Raw genomic sequence first — 21,650 nt, forward strand, 5'->3', positions numbered from 1 at the left:
CTGTCAGTGGGAAGGAGGGAGAGGCTAGGGGGAAAAATGTGTTTTAAGGGCTTATTTTACTTCTCAAAATCCTCCTCTGATTTTGTTAGTAATAAATTCACTTTGTATTTCTAAGCTGAGCCTGTTTTGCCCTTGGAGTGTTTTCTCCCAGTCTTTATCTCAACTGATGAAGGCTTCATTAATTTTTTTCTCTCCTCTGCCCATCTGTGGCAGGGGAGGGTGAGTGAATGGCTTTTGTGAGTGCCTGGCATTTGGCCAGTGTCAAACCATGATATATGGTTTGATCCAAAATGTACACACAGGTTGCCTAATTTTGAATGGACAATTTTCTGATCTCTAAGCACAGCCCAGATTCTAAAATGTATATTCTTACTGCCCTAAATGAGATACTTAAAATGTTGAACACCTTGTTCAGCTTTCAGCAGAACACATAGAGACAGGAGACTGTTGGCAGGGAGAATTGTCAAATTCTAGTTGAGTATTGTTTCATTGATATTGTTTTCTAGTGTGCATGCATAGCTGAGGATGACAATTGACCTCAGTGATTCCATTTTGAGAAACAAAAAGGCTTGGAATGGTGAAGCAAGTCTGGTGTGCAAGCTCTATGATCATGATGGAAATATTCTTACTTCTTGGTAGATTCCCAATGTACTGTATAGTTTGTGTTCTTCTAGGCTTCCAAAGAAATCCTTTTTTCCTCCTCAGAAACACAAGAATTATTCTGAATATTGGTAAGTCCAAGGTTATGGTTGTTTTTACATTTGGGCTGCATTTTGGGAGGGCTGAATGGAGAATAATCAAGAATCATTCCTCATGGTCCGAAATATCATGACTTCTGGATTCCCATACAGCACATGACAATATTATCTACAATTTTTTTATAACATTCCTGGCAGCCATATTAATGACAATTACCCACAGATAATTCCAAAGGTTGGCAAAAGTATTGCATAGTTCATGGAAAAATAGGCCCTCTTTGCCTAGCAGATATACATACAGCCTATTCACTTAACTAGTTATAGATTATTTTGTCTAGACAAACAAATGTCACATGCATTTTTAATGACTGAAATGTTATTTTTCACTAATCATATCTCAGATCATAAAAAATTTTCCCCTTTGTGACACTCTCAGTTTCTTCTTTTTCCTTACAAAATCCAGATCTCATTTTATAATCCACAGAAAGATCAAATTTCATGTTCTCTTAATGCTCCATTAGCCTTGTGAACCCCTCCACATATATTAGAAGAGTTACATGGGGCTACAGAATCAGTAAACATGATGATTTACAAATACAATAGCATTAGCTGCAACCATGAATTAATAATGGAAACCCTCGGGTCTTTTACCTTCACTGCCACCAAGATCTTGTCCTGCTTGGGAGAGAGGTTATAGCATTCAGCCAGAAAGACTTTCCCAAAGGCTCCTTCTCCAAGTTCTGTTTTAAGAACAATGTTGTGGCGCTTGATGTGCTGAACAACTGTGAACAGAACATAAAATGGAGGTCAAAAGTGAACTTCAAGGCCTCAACAGGATGGTGTCTGTGCTTACAGTCACATGGAGACAGATTTGTCTGTACAGTGCAATGCATAGCATGAAAAGAATCAATGTTCCTATATGTCATTCATTAGCACTTTGTCCAAAAATGTGGGGGCGGAGGAACCCGCTGATCCAGAGATCCTGGCACTCCCCTGGAGGCAAGATACTTTTCTGTAAGAGAGAGAAAAGTAACCCCCCCAGAAAGCTTTGAGTTAGTTATGTTAAACTGTTACACTCCATTGGTGTTCTCCCCTGCTGTCCCACCCCGATATATGTATCCCAGTTTCCCCTCGCCCCTCTCCTCCCCTATAAATACCCTGAGTTTTCCCCTGTTCGGGAGAACGGCTGTCACCGGCTCCCTTCGCTAAGGTCTTTGCCTGAATAAAAGGCTAGTTCTAAGCAGAACGCCACACAGCGCTCTAATTCCTTCTTCTGTGTCGCCTGCGCGCTGCCGCTGAGCCGAGCCTAGCTGAAATCACTCGCTGAGCCGAGGACGTGCCTGCGCTCCTGGGCAGTCCTTTTCAGGACAGCTTCTTCAGGGAGTCGCGGCACAACCTCCACCGCCGCGGCAAGTGGCGCCAAAACGCGGGACATTCGAAGAAGCCCTGAAGAAGCGCCCGCCTGCAGTTTTAACTGCGGAGCGCGCCGCTGTTTGGAGCTGCCACCCCTCAAGGAAACCTTCTTGCGTTGTAGCAAGAGGCTATCCAAGAGGCTGCAACCGGGACCCTTGCCTACCATCCGGGGCAAGGAAGAGGAGCCCTTGAGGACCGGCCGACCAGGGGACCACCCGCCCACCAGCTTTTCTTTCGCCCACCGACATCTGCCGAAGAGAACTTGTAAGTCGATCCCGTGACGGGTTTTTCGGGCTTTTTTCTTTTTCTTTGCTATTTTACTGCTGGGTGGGGAGTGAATAAGGATGGGGAATGAGTCCTCGAGATCAGGACTAACCCCTCCTGAGAGGGACTTTTACGTCCAAGTTGTGGGTACCCTAAAAGCAGGAAATTTTAAGTTTTCTAAAGGGGAATTAAAGAGGTTTATTCATTGGGTTTTTAAACATTTTAAGATCAATGCGGATTCTGCTAAATCAAGACATTTCTGGGATAATGAGGGGGGAAAGTTATATACTGTTCAAGCGAAGGGAGATTTTTCTGTTGCCAAATTTTTTCCTGTGTTTCAAAATATTATCCTTTCATTGGAAAAAGAGGGGAAAAAAGAAGACGGAGTTTCGGGTCCCCAGTTAAAACCCCTATCCCCGTCAACCTCTCCAAGTGTCCCTAAACCCTCATCCCTACCTGAGAGCCAGTCGGCGGGTGGACGTTGCCCCCAGGCACAGGGCTGCTGCCGTCTCCCTGACACCCCTCCACCATCTCTCTACCCTTACCAGGGCGGCACTGGCCATGCCACTTTTGGTCTTTCCTCTAACCTCTCCCCTATACCCTCACACCCAGTTGTGTCCCCCCCAGTTCCTAGCGTTAGCACAGATGGCACCGGCAAAGTGGTCAGCCCTGCCATTTTGTCCCACTCACACCCTGGTTTTCCTGCCCTCGAAGCCCAAAATGGCCACTTTCCCGCCTTCACCCCTTTGGTTCCTGCCGTGTCTTGTTCCTCCTCCTCCCCACTGCGTCGTTGGGTGTAACCGCGTCGGGCCCCGCCCCATCAATTGGAAACCCCTCCCCGTCGCGGACCACGGTCCCACCCCTTCGTGCCGGGGCCCCGCCCCCGGCGACACATCCGCTCCAGGGTCCCAAAACCCTGGGACCATGAATCACAAAAGGGCCAACCCTAGGCACCTGAGTCGGCCCTGCGCTGTCACCAAGCGCCCCCTATCTCCACTAGGAGATGAGAGCAGTGAATCTTCTTATTCAGATTCTGGGTATGAAGATCACTGGGCTGAGGTGCAGAGGGAAGCCACACGAGAGGGGAACTCAGCTCTGTCCCGGAAAATACTTGCTTTTCCGGTAGTAATAAGGAGAGACAGGGCAGGGGCACAAGTTGCTGCATGGGAGTCCCTCCACTATAGGGAATTGCAGGAACCTTGTAAGGCTGCTGAAGAACATGGCTGGGGCTTACATTTTTTTAAACACTTGTTGGAAGCCTCCTTCACTGCCCACGTCATGGTCCCGCATGACATCAAAAATATTACGAACTGCCTTCTCTCCCCAGTGGAGTACATGTTATGGGAGAGGCAGTGGAAAAACATTTAAAACAATTGGCAGATGTTTATGTTAAAGATGCTAACAGACCTAATTTAACTTCGGAGCAATTAGCAGAAGGTGACTTCCAAAAGCCCTGAGATCAGGCCCAGGATCTGCCTGAAGCAGCCTTACAGGATATAGCTAATGCTGCCAAGATATCTCTTTTTACCACCCCTGATGATAAAGTGCCAACACAGTGCTTCACCAATATTAAGCAAGGGGCAAGTGAGTCCTTTATTAAGTATATTGATAAGTTAAAAGTGGCCATTGAAAAGCAAATAGAGAGCCTTCAGGCGCAAAAGGAATTATTAGTAAAAATAGCAATGGCCAATGCTAATTCGGAGTGCAAAGCAGTTTTATGGGCCCTCCCACTGGACCCCGAACCAACCATAGATCAGATGGTTGAAGCCTGCACCAAACACTCCTCTGTCTCAAGTGAGAATACAGTGGCACTTGCAGTGGCTAAGGGAGTGGCAGAGGGGATATCTGGAGCTTATGCTGCAGACCCCAACACAAATCATTGTTTTAACTATGGCGAGCCTGGACATTTCTTCAAGGACTGTCCGGAGAGACATTCTATACAACCACCAGCCCACCAACGGTTACCCAGACCAAATTGGCGTTCGGGAAACTTCAGGCAGAGTGCGGAACGGCCCCACACTTCGACATCAAATCAAATGCTGCACCGCTCCACCCCTCCTGCCAAACCCACCATCCTGCCTCCACGGGGACCCCGATATCAAGCCCAGCAGGTGGAGTGCTTCAGATGGGAACCCGGCGTCAATTGGTAACTAGACTCTTTACATAAGAAGGGTGACTGTATTTACAAAATCCCCACAGGAAAACGTGGACCACCAGGTGGTCCCTCCAACATCTTAATACTTGGGGATCCAACCAACCCTCCAGGACAAATTCATACCCTTCTTGAGGTTCAAACTATATACCCTGGAGATGAAATTTCCATCTCCCTGACCTGCATAGACCCTCTTTATTATTTAAAGGAACAGACTCCCCTGGCACAAGCCTTTTTGCTTCCCAGTGACTGTCCAGAACAGGTTCCCCTCAATCCCAGCACCATGTGGACTCAGGTTGTGGGCTCCAGCAAACCCATCATAGACTGCAGCCTGTTTTGTTACGGGGAAAGAATTCATTGCCCAGGAATGATAGACACAGGAGCGGATGTCACCATCATCGCCCACTCCGAGTGGCCAGATAATTGGGAATTACAACCTGTGGCAGGCATGATTTTGGGAATTGGATGGATGACAGCTTCCATGAGGAGCAAGCAGAATGTTGTCATTGAAGGACCCGAGGGGAAAATGGCAACCATCAGACCATTTGTGGTGAGAGCACCAATCACCCTCTTGGGACGGGATCTATTGTCCCAATGGGGGGCTTCTCTGAGGATTCCCAGCAGGGATTTTTAGTGGGGGTCACTGAGGAGTGCGCCAAGCCTACCATCCCTCAACTTACCTGGAAACAGCACCATCCAGTGTGGGTTGATCAGTGGCCCCTATCTGAGACCAAACTGCATGCACTGGAAGCCCTCGTAGAGGAGCAGCTTGCCAAGGGCCACATCACTGAGTCCAACAGCCCTTGGAACTCCCCTGTCTTTGTTCTATGCAAACCAGGCAGACAGGTGGAGACTCCTTCATGACCTCTGGAAGATCAATGATGTCATTGAGGAAATGGGATCCCTTCAGCCTGGTATGCCCTCCCCTTCTATGTGCCCTCGGGATTGGAAGCTGGCCATCATTAACATCAAGGACTGTTTTTTCCACATACCCCTCCATCCTCGAGACACTCCCAGATTTGCATTCTCGGCTCCCTCCCCAAACAGACAAGCGCCTTTAAAGAGGTACCATTGGCTAGTCCTTCCGCAAGGGATGAAAAATTCTCCCACCATCTGCCAATGGTACGTGGCCCACATTCTGTCACCTGTGAGGACCCTGTTCCCAGATGCCGTCATCCTCCACTACATGGATGACATCCTGGTTTGTGCTGATGACAAAGACTATCTGCACCGGACTTTACAAAAAACTATCCAGAAAATTGAGGACGCTGGGTTTGAGATACGCGAAGACAAGGTCCAGCACACCTGCCCTTGGACCTACCTGGGACTCCGGATCCGTGAGCGGACCGTCGTACCCCAGCAGCTGACCATCAAAGATAACCCCAAGACCCTGTGGGACCTACATCAGCTCTGCGGGTCCATCAACTGGATACGCCCTCTGCTTGGGGTAACGACGGAAGTCCTTGCACCCCTCTTCAACCTGCTCCGTGGCAGCGAGGACCTCGACTCACCGCGGTCCCTCACGCCGGAGGCCCGGGAATCCATCACCAAGGTCCAGGAGGCCCTGTCTTCGCGGCAAGCCCACTGCTACAAGCCCAGCCTGCCCTTCCAACTGGTTATCCTGGGTAAGGCCCCGCGCTTACACGCGCTCATTTTTCAATGGGACATGGCATTGAAGGATCCACTCATTATCCTCGAGTGGATCTTTACACATAACCAACCTACTAAGACCATTACCACTCCGCAGGAAATCGTGGCTGAACTCATTAAATGAGCTAGAGTCTGTCTCCACACTCTTGCGGGTTGAATTCACATGCATCTTCCTCCCATTGGCAACTGGAAGTTTTGAGCCTTTGCTCCAAACCAATGAGAGCTTTCAGTTCGCTCTCGATAGCTATTCAGGCCAAATTTCTATACACCCACCTGGCCACAGACTTTTCAAAACCACATTTAATTTGGTTCGCAAATTATTACAGAGCAAAACACCGCTCAAGGCTCTGACAGTTTTTACAGATGGCTCGGGGAAATCCCACAAGTCAGTCATAACTTGGAAGGACCCCAAGACACAGAAGTGGGAGTCTGTTGTCCAAGTGGTCGAAGGATCACCACAGATTGCTGAATTAGCAGCTGTTGTCAGAGCTTTTGAGAAATTCCAAGATCCTTTCAATCTGGTGACTGATTCAGCTTATGTGGCTGGAATAGCTATGAGAGCAGAACATGCATTTCTGAAAGAGGTCTCTGACCCAAATTTATACAAATTGCTTTCTGAATTAACATATCATATCTCCCACAGAAAGCAACCATACTATGTTGTCGCCCTGAAAACTCAGCTTCTGAGCTTGCTAACATAGTTTTCTAAGGACTTTCCCAGGACAGTAACTATAAACATAGATATGTGTACATTCTTTCTGTTACACGTCTTGTAATGGGCATCTCTCATGGCCAGTGCAGTGAGAAAGTGTTATCCTGACCATCCAATCCCTGGCCGTGGTAGGAAGCCTATAAATCCTGGGAGGAAAAATAAACTCTGCTCTTTCTTGCACCACACCTCAACCTGTGTCCGCATGATCTATTGATCTTCAGCGGTAACATCTGGTGACCTCGACGTGTGTTACAGGGTACTGTTTAGCCTGTGGCTATGGATGGTTTTGGGCTTTCTCTTACGGAGGGCCTGGTTCTGGAAATATGGCATGCGGTGTCTGATCAAAGAGGGATTGATGTTTCGTATGCTGACTTTCAGTGACTGCGTGAGTATGGCAGAATTGAGGGGTTTTTCCCTGTGGTTGAAGCGATTTTTTCGCAGTCAGCTTGGGACACTTTAGGCGATTCACTGATCGAGGCTCTGCTGGTCGGTTATGAGCCCCGGTTGCTCCGGCCGCTCGGGATCTGGCGAAGGTGCGGCTTTCTGAGGTCGGGTCCCAAGGTCGGCTCCCCCGGGATCGCCGGGGCCCCCAGCAGGTTGAACGGGGGCGCCCCGGGATCAGTGGGCGTGACCCCGCCTCGGCCAGCGCCGCGGTGGTGTAAGCCTGAGGTAGGGTTGGATCCCTGCCAGCAGGCCGTCGGGGGCGCCGTGGACCGGGGGGGTGTAACGCCGCCTTGGCCCGTGCCCCGGCGGTGTAGGCCCGGGGCGGGGTTTTATCCCTGCCCGCAGGCTGTCCGGGACGCCGCGGACCCGGTGGGTGTAACGCCGCCCCGGCCCGCGCCCTGGCGGTGGAAGCCCGGGGCAGGATCGCCTCTTCCGTGTGCCCTCCCGGCACAGACCGATGGGGGGGTGCCTGAACGGGGGGCGGTGCTGGCCCGTGTCCTGGGCGCGGCTGGGCCGTGCCCTGCCCCGCGGTGGGGGGCGGCGCTGGCCCGTGTCCTGGGCGCGGCTGGGCCGTGCCCTGCCCCGCGGTGGGGGACGGGCCTGGCCCGGGCCCCACACCGGCAGCTGCGCACGCTGTTCCAGTGCAGGAGCGGCAGGCACCGCTTCTTGGACCTTTTGCCCCTGAAAAGACGCTGTTAGGGGCGGTTCTCAGTGCTGACCCCCCCGCACCGGATTCGTGGGGCGTGGGGGCGGGTTCTGCGAGTGCTGCGGACGCTGGGCCAGGTTCTGCCGGCCCCACGATGCCGGTTTTCCCTCCTGCGAGCCCGGTTTGTTCCCTGGCAGCAGAGCAGGACAGTGCCGCGGCTTCGCAGGCTGTGCCTCTACCGGCGCCCTGGTCCCCCCCCGTGCCGGAAGCGGGCTGTGCCGAGCTGCCTCTAACTCCCCCCGCCTCGGGTTCCCAGGCATCACCCGAGCCTGCGGCTGGGGCCGGCCCTCCTCCGTCGCTTCCTGCGGCTGTGGCAGACCAAGGTCCTGAGCTGATTACCATTGGCTCGGGTGGTGATGCCGCGGGGACGAAGCCGGTGGCCTTGACGGGCCAGGGGTCCCTGGCTGCTGGAGCCTCTTCGGCTGGCCTGTGGACCTTGTCCTCTTGTAAAATGACTGTGCAGCTGAGCGTATCAGGCATTCCATGTGCTTCCGAATGCTTTGATCCGGTGGGTGAGGGCTTGAGTGCTCTTCTTGTGACATGGTTGAACACCACTGCTCAAGGCACCATTGTTCACCTAGGGGACGTTGATTCGGATTTCCTGGGATGCATTTCTGCCATGGGTTCCACACTCCTGCCTCCTGTTCCTATCCCTGCGGGAGCTGGATTTGCTCACCTTGTGCCTTTTGAGTTTTATGTTCACAGAGCTGAGAACCAGCTGCGGGGAGATGGTGGCTTCGGGTTCCCTGGACCTCCCTGGGACACTGAACTGCTGTTCTGACAGCCAGAGATCATCCTGAATGGGTCTATACCCTGTCCATCCTTGATGAGATGCTGTCAGGGATTAGCTTCCACGGGTTTTGACACTGGCATGGACATCATAATTGTCAGGTTTGCTGATGGACCCGGTCCATCCTTGGTGACTCAGTGCTGACACATTCTATGCAAAGAAGAACTTGAGACTGACTCTTTGTTCAGCAGATTCTGTTTTCCTTTCTCATGATAGACTAGTCACCCTCTGTGACTTGATGCAAGAACAGTTGGATCACAGTGATCTGGAGTTTCAACCAGTCCCTGGGACATTCCTGTTTTCTGTATCAAGAAGAAGTCTGGGAAATGGAGGTTATTGCAATACCTCCAGAAAGTTACTGCTATGATGGAAAGCATGGGGATGTTGCAGGCTGGCATGCCTTCACCTGCCATGTTTCCTGCTGATTGGCTAGTCCTCATTGTGGATCTGAAGGATTGTTTTTTACGATTCCTTTGCATCCCGATGACAGACTGAAATTTGCCTTTCTGGTGCCAGCTATCATTAATGCTGAGCCCACACAGAGATATCAATGGAGATTTTGCCATAAGGCGTGCAAAATTTGCCGGCATTTGCCAGTGATATGGAGTTTGCAAGCAGTTTCCTGCTGCTCGTTTCTACAACCTCCCTGAAATTATTTGAGGGTCAAAAATAATTTTGGGATGAACAGTCCTGCATTCGGAGGTGCAATTATTTTTTTTTTTTGCATTCAGTGCAGACACTGCATGAATGGTGTCCAGATATTAATGGACTTTCACATGGCTGTGTCATTATATGGGACTGAGCACGACAGAACTGTCTCCCTTGTTTGATCTATTAAAGGGGGACTCTGATTTTAAAGTCACCTCTGACACTGACCCCACAGGCACAGTAGATGCTGGAGGAGGTTCTGTGAGCAGTTTCTGCTCCTCGAGTTTATTACATTAATCTTTCCATTGATGTCGCTGTTTTGGTTTTTTGGTTTTTTTTAGAGAGTCATGAGGCTGGATCAGCCCAATTGATGGAATTACAGACTGCTGTCATAGCATTTCATAGGTTTTCCCAGGCACCTTTCAATTTGGCCATGGATTCTGCCTCCGTGACCAAATTGAGAGCCATCCACAAGCAGGTGTTGATGTTGGACATTTGTTTCATTTATTTTTTGGGGTTTCTGTTGTTTTTCTGGTTTTTTGTTTGTTTTGGTTTTTTTGTAATAACGAAAGGGTGAGATATCACCCTGAAATTACAGCCTTCTGATTGTATGGAATATTGTATTTTTCTATTATTTATTTTTTTGATTGTTTATAATGTTGCTAGTTTCTTTGTTCATTTTTCTTTTTCTTTTCTTTTTGTTAAAGCAAAAAGGGTGAGATGTCGCCCTGAAAACTCAGCTTCTGAGCTTGCTAACATAGTTTTCTAAGGACTTTCCCAGGACAGTAACTATAAACATAGATATGTGTACATTCTTTCTGTTACACGTCTTGTAATGGGCATCTCTCATGGCCAGTGCAGTGAGAAAGTGTTATCCTGACCATCCAATCCCTGGCCGTGGTAGGAAGCCTATAAATCCTGGGAGGAAAAATAAACTCTGCTCTTTCTTGCACCACACCTCAACCTGTGTCCGCGTGATCTATTGATCTTCAGCGGTAACACTATGTCATGCATGTGAGGGCACATACTGACCTCCCAGGTGCCATTGCCAAAGGGAACAGGAGGGCAGACACCTTAGCCATGCCTGCTGGAGCAGCCAATGTCCCTGACATTTTCCCACCAGTTCTTCCACCAAAACGTGCCTGCACTGATTAGAATGTTCAAACTACCCAGAAACCAGGCTAGAGCAATAGTTGCCACCTGTTCCAATTGCCAGTCATTCCAAATACCTGTCGTTAACTCCGGGGTTAACCCCCGAGGACTGAACAGCTGCCAGATATGACAAACCAATGTCACTCACGTCCCGTCCTTCGGGAGAGTTAAATATGTACACGTCTCAGTGGACACATTTTCTGGTGCAGTGTTTGCCTCAGCCCATGCAGGAGAAAATGCCAAGCACACCATCCGACATTTTCTCCTTGTGTTTGCTACCCTGGGAGTCCCGGAACAAATTAAAACAGACAATGGACCCGCCTACACTTCTCACAAATTAAGACACCTTTTCAATCAGTGGGGAGTGAAACACACCACGGGCTTTCCTTATTCTCCTACAGGGAAATCAATTGTGGAGAGGACCCTCCAAAACCTGAAAAGAGTCCTTGATCACCAGTGGGGAGGAACAGAGATCATTTCTCCCATTGAGAGGCTCTGTAAAGCTCTATATGTCATGAACTTTCTAAATTGTTCTACAGAGCCTGACCCCCCTGTAATATGGCACTTCTGTTGATATATTTTATATATTAGTAAAGGCCTGTATGCACAAACCAGCCTTTGAAATAAGTCGTGATATTAAAGGCTAAAGTCCTTGAAACCTTCATGCAGAAGAGAGAGTAAAGCAAAACAATATCCTTGTGTGTAGGAGAAAAAATGTAAACCTGTGTGTGTTAGCCAATAGTAGCTTACTCTGCCTGCAGACCCTGTAATACCCTATAAAAGGTGTGCTAAAGATAGAAATAAACGGCATTCACAATTACTTCTGTGAAGGCTGGTGAATAGCTGGCAGTCTCTCAATACACTTCTCTAATTCAACCCATGCCAAATTCAGGGAGAAGCCGCCGGTGCTGATCAAGGATCCTGAATTGCAATGGACATCAGGAGCTTTCCCATTGATTACCTGGGGGAGAGTGTATGCGTGTGTGTCCACACCATTAGGACCTAAGTGGCTCCCAGGGAAAAATGTAAAACCTTATTTAGGCCCTACAAAACCCTGCACCAGACTCAGAAATTTCAAAGTCTCCTGAGACCCACACAGGTCCAGAAAAACAACAGACCACTGCAGCCTGGAAACGGAGACGTTGTCAGAGCCCACCAAACTGACCTGCCACCAGACCATCAACCAGACAGAAGCCAAACCGTCCTGCTACCAGGGCCGCAACAAGACAACAGCCAACGTCACGCCTGACACAGTGACATTACACAAGTCTTCTTAACTCCCTCCCCCTCCCTTTTCCCTCTCTCCCTTCCCCTTCTTGCCCTCGTTGCCTAGCCCAAATTGCCAGATTACACCAAAATGCACCTCGGTGCTGTTCCTGGTGTCGGGTCATGTGTCCCCAATACACAGAATAACCCTGCCAGCAACCAACTGCCTCATCCCCAATACCCGTTCCCTGCTTATAATTGTTTTTTTTTTTTAAAGAGGGGGGAGACGGGAGAGGAAGTGGAAAAAGAAAATAGCACCCCCCCCTTCCAAAAGTCAGAGCTAATCCTTTTTGTCCTGTTATAGAAAATGGAGAGCAAAACCATCCTTGGGTTCCTGACGTTCCTAACCATTTGGATGCTTTTGAAAACATCAGCTGTGGATGCCTGGCTAGTAGCACAGCCCCAGGAGAACGTGTGGATCACCCTCGCAAAGACGCTCCAACAAGACCACATGTGCTTGTCCATGGGCAGCGCCACCAACCCTCTGTCATCCTGCCTGGTAGGGATTCCTTTGAAGCCCCACGAATACCCTTTCACAGGGAAAAGAACCCAATCCGGTAGACATTTGGGACGAATGGACAAAGATCGTGCCCCATGCACCAGAGGAACCCCAGGAATTAGAGCTTTTGGGGTCCTCCAAGGCTACCTATTGCATAAATTTTGATTATCACCCAGTAGGCAATGCATGGCCTGCCTCAAAATACTACAGAGCAATTAAATCAAGGAAAAATGTGACTCCCAACAGTAAAACTCACAATCAGGTCAAATGGTGCAATTACACCAGCAGCACACGATCCACCTCCTCTCACTGTCCCAGAGTGCTGCCCCGGGGAGTGTTCTTAATCTGTGGGGATAGAGTGTGGGCAGGAATCCCTTCCCGACGCCAGGGAGGTTCTTGCATGCTTGGACGGCTTACCATCCTCACTCCAAATTCAACTCTAATGCATGATTGGCTGAAAAAGAATGAATTGGCCCACCAAAAGAGAGATCTCACTCAATTAGATGAAAATTGTGATAGCCAAACTGAAGGTTGGTCATACACAAAGAGGGTGGTGATGCTGGCATTTTTGCTGTGGGTAGCTGCTGCTAAAGCCCTCGGTGAGCCTTCTCACCTGGAGTGTTGGCTTGGTAAGCAGGCCAACTGAACCTCCTCTGTCCTGAGTGACCTCTTGACAGATGAAGAGACTGTTAGGCGTGCCATGCTACAAAACTGAGCTGCCATAGACTTTTTGCTCCTGGCCCATGGACACGGCTGCGAGGAATTTGACAGACTGTGCTGCTTTAACCTCTCCAGCCCCAGTGAAGGCATCCACACCCACATACAGAGACTCCAACACGCGGTCCAGGAACTCCAGACTGAAAAGGAGCCCCGGTGGCTTGAGGACCTTTTTGGGAGCTGGGGACTCAAAAGATGGGTTGCCTCCCTCCTCAAAAACATTTGTTGGGTTTTCCTAATTATTATTATTTCCCTATGTATGTTTTCATGTTTTAAGAGGTTATTAGCCAAATCTCTGGGAGATGCCCTTTTAATAAGTAAAGAAGGGGGAGTTGTGGGGGCGGAGGAACCCGCTGATCCAGAGATCCTGGCACTCCCCTGTAGGCAAGATACTTTTCTGTAAGAGAGAGAAAAGTAACCCCCCCAGAAAGTTTTGAGTTAGTTATGTTAAACTGTTACACTCCATTGGTGTTCTCCCCTGCCATTCCACCCCGATACATGTATCCCAGTTTCCCTCCGCCCCTCTCTTCCCCTATAAATACCCCAAGTTTTCCCCTGTACAAGAGAGCGGCTGTCACCGGCTCCCATCGCTAAGGGCTTTGCCTGAATAAAAGACTAGTTCTAAGCAGAACGCCATACAGTGCTCTAGTCCCTTGTTCTGTGTCGCCTGCACGCTGCCACTGAGCCGAGCCGAGCCGAGCTGAAATCACTTGCTGAGCCGAGGACGTGCCTGCGCTCCTGGGCAGTCCTTTTCAGGACAGCTTCTTCAGGGAGTCGCGGCACAACCTCCACTGCCACGGCACAAAAAGAATGTGTTAATATATTTATATTTGAAATATAGTGCATTTTCTTGATAAGCCGAATTAGGCAATAGGAGGACACCCAGTGGATGAAGAGGAGTGGAAATGGGCTCCTATGCAGGGAGGTAATGGAAATTCGTCCTGACTCCCATCACCTACCCAGGTGCCACTTCAGAATAGGTATGAGGCCCTGGATCCAGAGGGTCACCTAAATGACACTGAAGAAAATTATCTGCCCAGTGACCCTACCAATTACACTTTGTCTGTCAGATGGATAACCATCTCTGGCATTAAAAAGAAAAGAAGGGTAGTTGTAGTAGGTGACTCCCTTCTGAGGGAAACAGAGGGCCCCATATGTCAACTGGACCCATCCCACAGTGAGGTCTGCTGCCTCCCTGGGGCCTGGGTATGGGATATTACTGAGAGACTCCCTGGGCTGATTCGGTCCTCTGATTATTACCCACTGCTAATACTCCAGGCTGGCACTGATGAGATTGAAAAGAAGAGTGCCAGGGCAATTAAAAGGGACTTCAGGGCACTGGGTCAAGTGGTTGATAGGGCAGGAGCACAGACAGTGTTTTGCTCAGTCCCTTTGGTGGTAGACAGAAATGATGAAAGGAATAAGAGACCCCACATTATCAACAAGTGTCTCAAGGGTTGGTGTAATCAGCAGGATTTCGGGTTCTTTGATCATGGGGCAACTTCTGTGGCACCCGGCCTGCTGGAACCGGATGGGCTCCATCTCTCTGTTAAGGGCAAAAGGACTTTAGCCCATGAACTGGTGGAACTAATTGAGAGGGCTTTAAACTAGGTTCAAAGAGGGAAGGGCATATAACTGGGCTCTCCAGAAGCAGGCCCAAAGATAGTAGGCCAGAATTAGGGGTGAAATCAGTAGCCCAGCTGAAGTGCATATATACTAATGCACACAGCATGGGTAACAAACAAGAAGAGTTGGAAGCCATGGTACACCAGCAAAGCTATGATGTAGTCATCTGTCGCTGTAGGGCACAAAATGATTCACACAGACACGGCTCAATGTATGATAGGGAAAAAGAAGGTTTATTTCTGTGACTCCAGTATTTATAGATTCTCAACAATGACCAAGGATTGGATAGTTAGGTTACCACCTTCCCAATCACACTGGTCATGAGAAACATCCATCAAAAGACGTAACTTTAAAGGAATGTATAAACATCTATGTTTATAGTTACTTTCCTGGGAAAGTGGCTAGAAACTATGAAAACAAGATCAGAAGGTTTAATTCTCAGGGCGACATCTCACCCTTTTGTCTTTAAAAAAAAGCAAAGAAAAATTAACAAAGAAAACGAACAATATTTTAAACCATCAAAAAGGAAAATAACATAAAAAATAATGTTCTAAACAATCAGAAGGCTTTAATTTCAGGGTGATATCTCACCCTTTCTCCATTACAAAAAATAAAAATGAAAATGTGTTTGGTATCAGTCTGCTTGTGGATGGGCCATTGGGGTGATCACTCACATCATCTGCATCTGAGTCATCATCCAATGGCCCATTCATCGGATGACTTTCAATTTGGTCATGGCCTCCAACCCACTCATTGGCTGGATGCGGCCTTTGTGGTTGCAGTTCAGGACGAACGCACTTTGCAGGTACCCAGCATACCCCAGGATCTGTGGATACACACACATACCTGCTCCCCGAAGCGATAAGGTCATTGGGACCTTCCCGCTGTTTGGTGACTAAATTCCTCACTCGAACCTTTGCTTGAGGCTAATGAGGCTCATCTGAAGCCCACAATGAAAGGTGATGGTTCAACATGACCGGGTTATTGAAGTTCTGCGGCACTTTGAGGTGATTGAGGGTATATAAAGCTTTTTCCAACCGACTGTGCAGGGTTTCACCCTGCATTCCCTGTTTTTGCTTCTGTAGAACTCACTTTAGTGCACCATGAGCACGTTCTACAATAGCTTGACCTGTCGGAGAATGAGGGATACCAAACCTGTGTGACACACCCCACAACTGCAGGAACTGCGGCACCTTCTGAGAGGCGTAAGCAGGACCATTATCAGTCTTCACAGCAGAAGGTATGCCTAAAACAGCAAAGGCTTGCCTCCAGTGGGCAATGACATCACAGGTCTTTTATCCCGTGTGAGCGGATGCCCACACTGCAGAGGAGAAAGTGTCCACACTGACGTGCACATACTGGAGCCAACCGAACTTAGCAACTTGGTTGACATCCATCTGCCAAAGCTCCAAGGCCTGAAGGCCTCTGGGGTTTACCCTTGACGGCAAAGGCACAGCAAATGCATGGCAGTCGTCACAAGACTCGACAATGTCATGGGCCTCAGCTGACATCAATTGGAACTGCTTCTGCAAAGTATGTGTGTTCTGGTGGAAAAACCCATGCGATGTCTTGGCCTGGCCAAGTGTTAGCCAACTTGTCAGCCCTCACATTACCTTCTGCAATGAACCCTGGTAAACTGGTATGACTCCTCATATGCAGAACGTAATATGGATGCAACCAGGCCTGAATGGCACTCCACAGGGTCTTCAGTAAATGAAACAAGGCAGGATTGCTGACTTTCTTCAAAACTGAATGACCTAATTGCTGGGCTATGTCGGCCATGTAGGTGGAATCCATGACCAGGTTGAAAGGTTTCTGGGAAAATTTCTGAAATGTTATGACAGCAGCCCATAATTCCCCCAATTGGGCTGACCCATCCTCATGACTCTCGAAAACTTGCCACTCAGATCCATCCTTCCAGGTAGCAATGGCCTTCCCAGTCCTCCCCGAACCGTCAGTAGAGATGGTGGGTCCTTGCACAGGTTCCTGACTATTTTTGGGCTGCAAAGATATTTCAGTGAATTTTGCGACTTGCAACAGCTTGTGGCTGGGCAGATTATAGGTGATCTGCCCAGAAAAGTTTTCCAGAGCACTTTGCAGGGAAATACTGTTCGCAAAGCTCCAGTCAAAGTCCTCCCACTGTACCAGTAGCACAATCTTCTTGGGATCCGCACCCATCAATTGCAAACACCGTTACCTGCAACACACGTCGAATGTCACCAGATGTCGCTGTAGGATACGAAATTATTCACACGGACACGGCTCAATGTATGATAAGGAAAAAGAAGGTTTATTTCTGTGACTGCAGTTGATAGTAAAAGGTCTTAAAATCTTAGAAAATCCAGGGACTTAGAAAGAAAGCTAGGTTTGCCAAGATGTGATTAGATATAATTATTGTTTAAAGAACATGAGGAACAATGTTAGGGGGCTGGGGGAGGGGATCACGAGAAATTCATGCTTGGGTAAAAACAATGCATACAATAGAACAATGTAAGTTTAATAATTAATATGTAAGTTGTACAACAATAGGGTATAAAACATGTTCAGTTCAAAACCAAGATGGGTCAGATTTGGGTATGTGTACCCCTGACACCCAGAGCTCGTTAATAAAGCACCTTCATATAATCATTCGTGATTATGTGTGTTCCTGAATGCTAACACAGTATTTATAGATTCTTGACAATGACCAGGGACTGGATAGTTAGGTTACCACCTTCCCAATCACACTGGTCATGAGAAACGTCCATCAAAAGACGTTTCTTTAAAGGAATGTATGAACATCTATGTTTATAGTTACTTTCCTGGGAAAGCGGCTAGAAACTATGAAAACAAGATCAGAAGGTTTAATTCTCAGGCCGACAGTCATCATCACAGAAACATGGTGGGATGACTCACATAGCTGGAGCACTGCACTGAATGGCTACAAGTTCTTCAGAAGAGACAGGAAAGGGAGAAGAGGTGGAGGGGTGGCCCTTTATATTAGGGAGGCTTTTGATGCCATGGGTATTGAAACTAATGACGACGAAGTTGAATGCCTATGGGTAAGAGTAAAAGGGAAGGCCAGCAAAGCTGACACCCTACTGGGAGTCTGTTATAGACCACCCAGTCAGGAAGAAGAGGTGGACAACTTATTCTATAAGCATCTGGAGAATGTTTCAGGATCACCAGCCCTTGTTCTTGTAGGTGACTTTTAATCTACCAGACATCTGCTGGGAATTTAATACAGCAGATAAGAGGCAGTCCAGGAGGTTCTTAGAGTGTGTGGAGGACAATGTTTTGTCACAGCTGGTGAGTGAGCCCATCAGGGGAAGGACTATGTTAGACCTGTTGTTTGCAAACAGATGGGCTGGTGGGAGATATGGTGTTTGGAGGCTGTTTGGGGCATAGTGATCATGAAATGATAGAGTTCTTGATATTTGATGAAATAAGGAGGAGCATCCATAAAACACACTAGACTTCCAGAGGGCAGACTTTGGCCTATTTAGGAGACTTATTCAAAGATTAAACTGATTCAAAAATCAGAGTCCAAATTTCAGTTAGAACTTAATTTGGAAACTTTTGTGAAGGATAATAAAAAATGTTTTTATGAATATATTAACAGCAAAAGGAAGGTTAAGACCAACCTCAGTTGGATGCGGGAGGAAATTTAATAACTGCAGATGGGGAGAAGGCAGAGGTGTTTAACGCCTTCTTTGCTTTGGTCTTTAGTGGAAAGATGGCTTGTCCTCAGGACAACTGTCCTCCTGGGTTGGTAGATGGTATTAGGGAGCAGAACGGTCCCTCTGTTATCCAAGAGGAGGCAGTCAGAGAACTGCTGAGATGCTTGGATGTTCCTAAATCTATGGGACTGAATGGGATCCATCCCAGGGTGATGAGGGCAGGTGAGCTGGCAGATGAGCTTGCGAAGCCTGTCTCCATCACTACTAACAGTCTCGGCTCACTGATGAGGTCCCAGATGACTGGAAGCTGGCCAATGTGACACCCATTCACAGGAAGGGTAGTAAGGAAGATCCTGGAAATTATGGGCCAGTTAGTCTGACTTCAGTACCCAGTAAGGTAATGGAACAGTTTATACTGAGTGTCATCACGCAACACTTACAGGATGGCCAGGGCATCAGACCTAGCCAACATTGGTTTAGGAGGAGTAGGTCATTTTTGACCAACCTGATCTCCTTTTATGACCAGGTGACCCACCTGGTGGATGTGGGAAAGGCTGTGGATGTTGTCTATTTGGACTTCAGCAAGGCCTTTGATACTGTCTCCCACGGTATAGTCCTGGAAAAGGTGGCAGCCCACAGCTTGGACAGGTGTGATGCCTTAAGTTTTAGCTTTCATATTTTCCAGATTCTGTACTGCATTAGTATATAACTCTGAACTTCATAAAAAGTGTTAGCAAGTTCTCTTCACAGTTTAGTTAGACAAAACAATTCTTTTCCAGCCAGAGAACTAAAGACACTGTTGTAGCTTCAGACCCCAAAAGTATAAACAACAGCGAATTGAGGAGAGCAATCTGGGGTGATGGAACTTTATAACCTGAAGCTGTTATTGGACAATTAGCCCCAATATGTATGTAAATGGACCAAAACTTATAAAAGTGTAAAAACATGTGATCTGTTGTCCATCTTGGGTGTAGCCTCGGCCGGGCTCTTGTGCTGCCCTGTTGGAATCTAAAATAAAAGCTTCTCTGAGTCACTCAGAGAGAGAAAATAATTAAAATATATTAAACCACATAGGTATAAAGTAAGAGTGTAAGTTTTAGTTTTAAGTAGGTAAAAATATAGCTTAAGTGCCTTAGGAGTCTGTGTTAGCTAATGAAAAGCCCTAATATCTAGTTTAAAGTTCAGTGATGATACCCTTCACAGATTCAACTTAGCTCCAGACATAATGAAAACATAGGTAAGAACATAGCTTACATTTCTAGATAGAACAGATAGAACCATATATGTAAACAGATAATGCTTTGTACATAAGATTAGGTAAAACTAAGACTGCTTTTGCAAATTAAGAATTAAACTTAGATTGGTGTAGAAAAAATGTTTTACAATTGTGTTTTTAGCTGACTGGATGATGTACGAATTTAATCCCCTGTATTGGGTTTCACACACGCACACCTGAAGAAGAACAACAGCAGCATCATCACCATCAGCATTAAGAAGACAAATAACTACTGCAACTGCTTCTGCAGCCCAGAACTGCTTCTGTGGTCCGGACCAATGAAACTGCGCAGGGAAGCTGCTGCTCAGAATTCAGGACTTTATGCCAAAAGCTTTTAGCACGGACTTTAACTCTCTGAACTCTTTGCCTTCAAGACTGATGCATTCATATAATAAACATCTTTACAGCAACCAACAACTGCTCATGTCTCCTTGAGACCTGGTAATCCCCACTGAAAACTCAACACTACCCAGCGTGTATCCTTTGAAGGCCTTTTTAATAAATACCTACTTTATTCCTTTAACACTGTCTAGCCTCTGTTCAAGGCATCAGTTTTTGGTGAACTCTGCTGTGATGGCAAGGCATCTGGAAAACCCCTGGACCAGAGGAACACCCAGCTCCTGCCCCCCACTCTAGCCGGCACCCCCAGGGGCCCCCAACTGTGGTCCAGAGGGTATTAGAGCCCAAGAATCCTCAGATCTGACAGAGGCATGTGAGTAACTGAATAAAGGTGGTATTTTGTTTGTTTTAGCACATCAGTTAGGTGTTAAGAGATCTCTTATAGTTTAGTTTAGTGTGGAAGGATCCCAATGGGTCCAGACAGAGCTGCTTTTATGTTCATTTGTCACTCTCTGTCTCATCTACTAGTGGTAGGAGGGGAACGCCCTCTGAAAGAGCGGAGTTTTAGCACTGCAGTGAGAAGTTTTGGACTGGGGCCAGTGGTGGCACAGTGGGTTAGCTCCTGTGCTGCCACTCCCAAAGTCTTGAGTTCTATACCCCTATCTTACTTGTTCTTGCTCTCTTTCTCTCTCTCTGGTTATTTTGATTTCTGTGGATTTTCTTACTCAAAAGTATTAAGACATGGGGTGTGTATTCTCCTGTGCAAATAATAATATCCTGAGAGATAGCCCTTAAGATCTAATATTGAAAAACTGGCAGGAGCTAACTGGCAGAAACTTTTAAAACCTGAACTTATCAGATTCTCAGAAAAAATGCGGCCAACTTATGAATTAGATAATGACACATGGCCTGAATTCGGTATGATGCCTTAAGTATTAGCTTTCATATTTTTCAGATTCTGTGCTGCCTAGGTATGTAGGTCTGAGCTTCATATTAAGTGTCAGTAAACTCTCTTCACAGTGTTATAAGTGCATATTATATTATTGGCTTTTCACAAATATTAAAATGAATGTTATATGTATAATGTTAGAAAACTTCGCTGTATTAATATAGGTTCTTCTATTTTTGTTATTGATAAAACTTAGAAATAGTAGTATAAAATACATTAGGCTGTAGAATGTTATTAAAGCAAAAACTAATTTTGTTTATATAACCCAGAGACTGAAAAAAAGATAGTCAGAAAACCCCCCCTGCATGATTAGATTATCTTATCCAGATGAAGACAGCAGTCCTCAAAGTCCTCCAAGGGAGGAATTTATTGCACCTCTGTAATCAGGGAGTGTAAAATCCAGGGGCACCAAGAAGACTGATCTATTAGGAAGGGGGCGAGTAAAAAACTAAACAAAGGAACACCTGAAACTTAAAAGGAATGTTTGAATTATGTATGAGAATTTATGAATATGTAGTAGGGTACTGTTTTTAAGGGACAATCCTTTGTTAGTAAGGTGTGCTCTCTTGGCTGAATGCTGAGGTACCTGGCCGTATGTGTACATTTTAGTTTATTTCTATCTCCTAATTGTCTTTCTATTAAACTTTTTAAATTCTAAAAAAAAAAATATGTGAACCTCGTTTTTCACAA

The 21,650-nt window shown here is 47.1% G+C and overlaps 1 protein-coding gene and 1 pseudogene across 1 annotated transcript in view; one reads left to right on the forward strand and one right to left on the reverse strand.

Annotated features, from left to right (window-relative positions):
- LOC148183404 (BDNF/NT-3 growth factors receptor-like) overlaps window positions 1-21,650 on the reverse strand; it is a 596,246-nt gene that overhangs the window by 193,668 nt on the left and 380,928 nt on the right. Inside the window, 1 exon segment of the mRNA XM_088061407.1 lies at window positions 1,350-1,480. Within this exon segment, the coding sequence (XP_087917533.1) occupies window positions 1,350-1,480 (131 nt within the window).
- On the forward strand, window positions 8,134-20,375 carry LOC148183408 (uncharacterized; annotated as a pseudogene).

This window comes from Pseudopodoces humilis, chromosome 12 (assembly GCF_049639895.1).
Source record: "Pseudopodoces humilis isolate 2021_Gansu_Grassland_sample_001 chromosome 12, ASM4963989v1, whole genome shotgun sequence".
Taxonomy (NCBI): Eukaryota; Metazoa; Chordata; class Aves; order Passeriformes; family Paridae; genus Pseudopodoces; species Pseudopodoces humilis.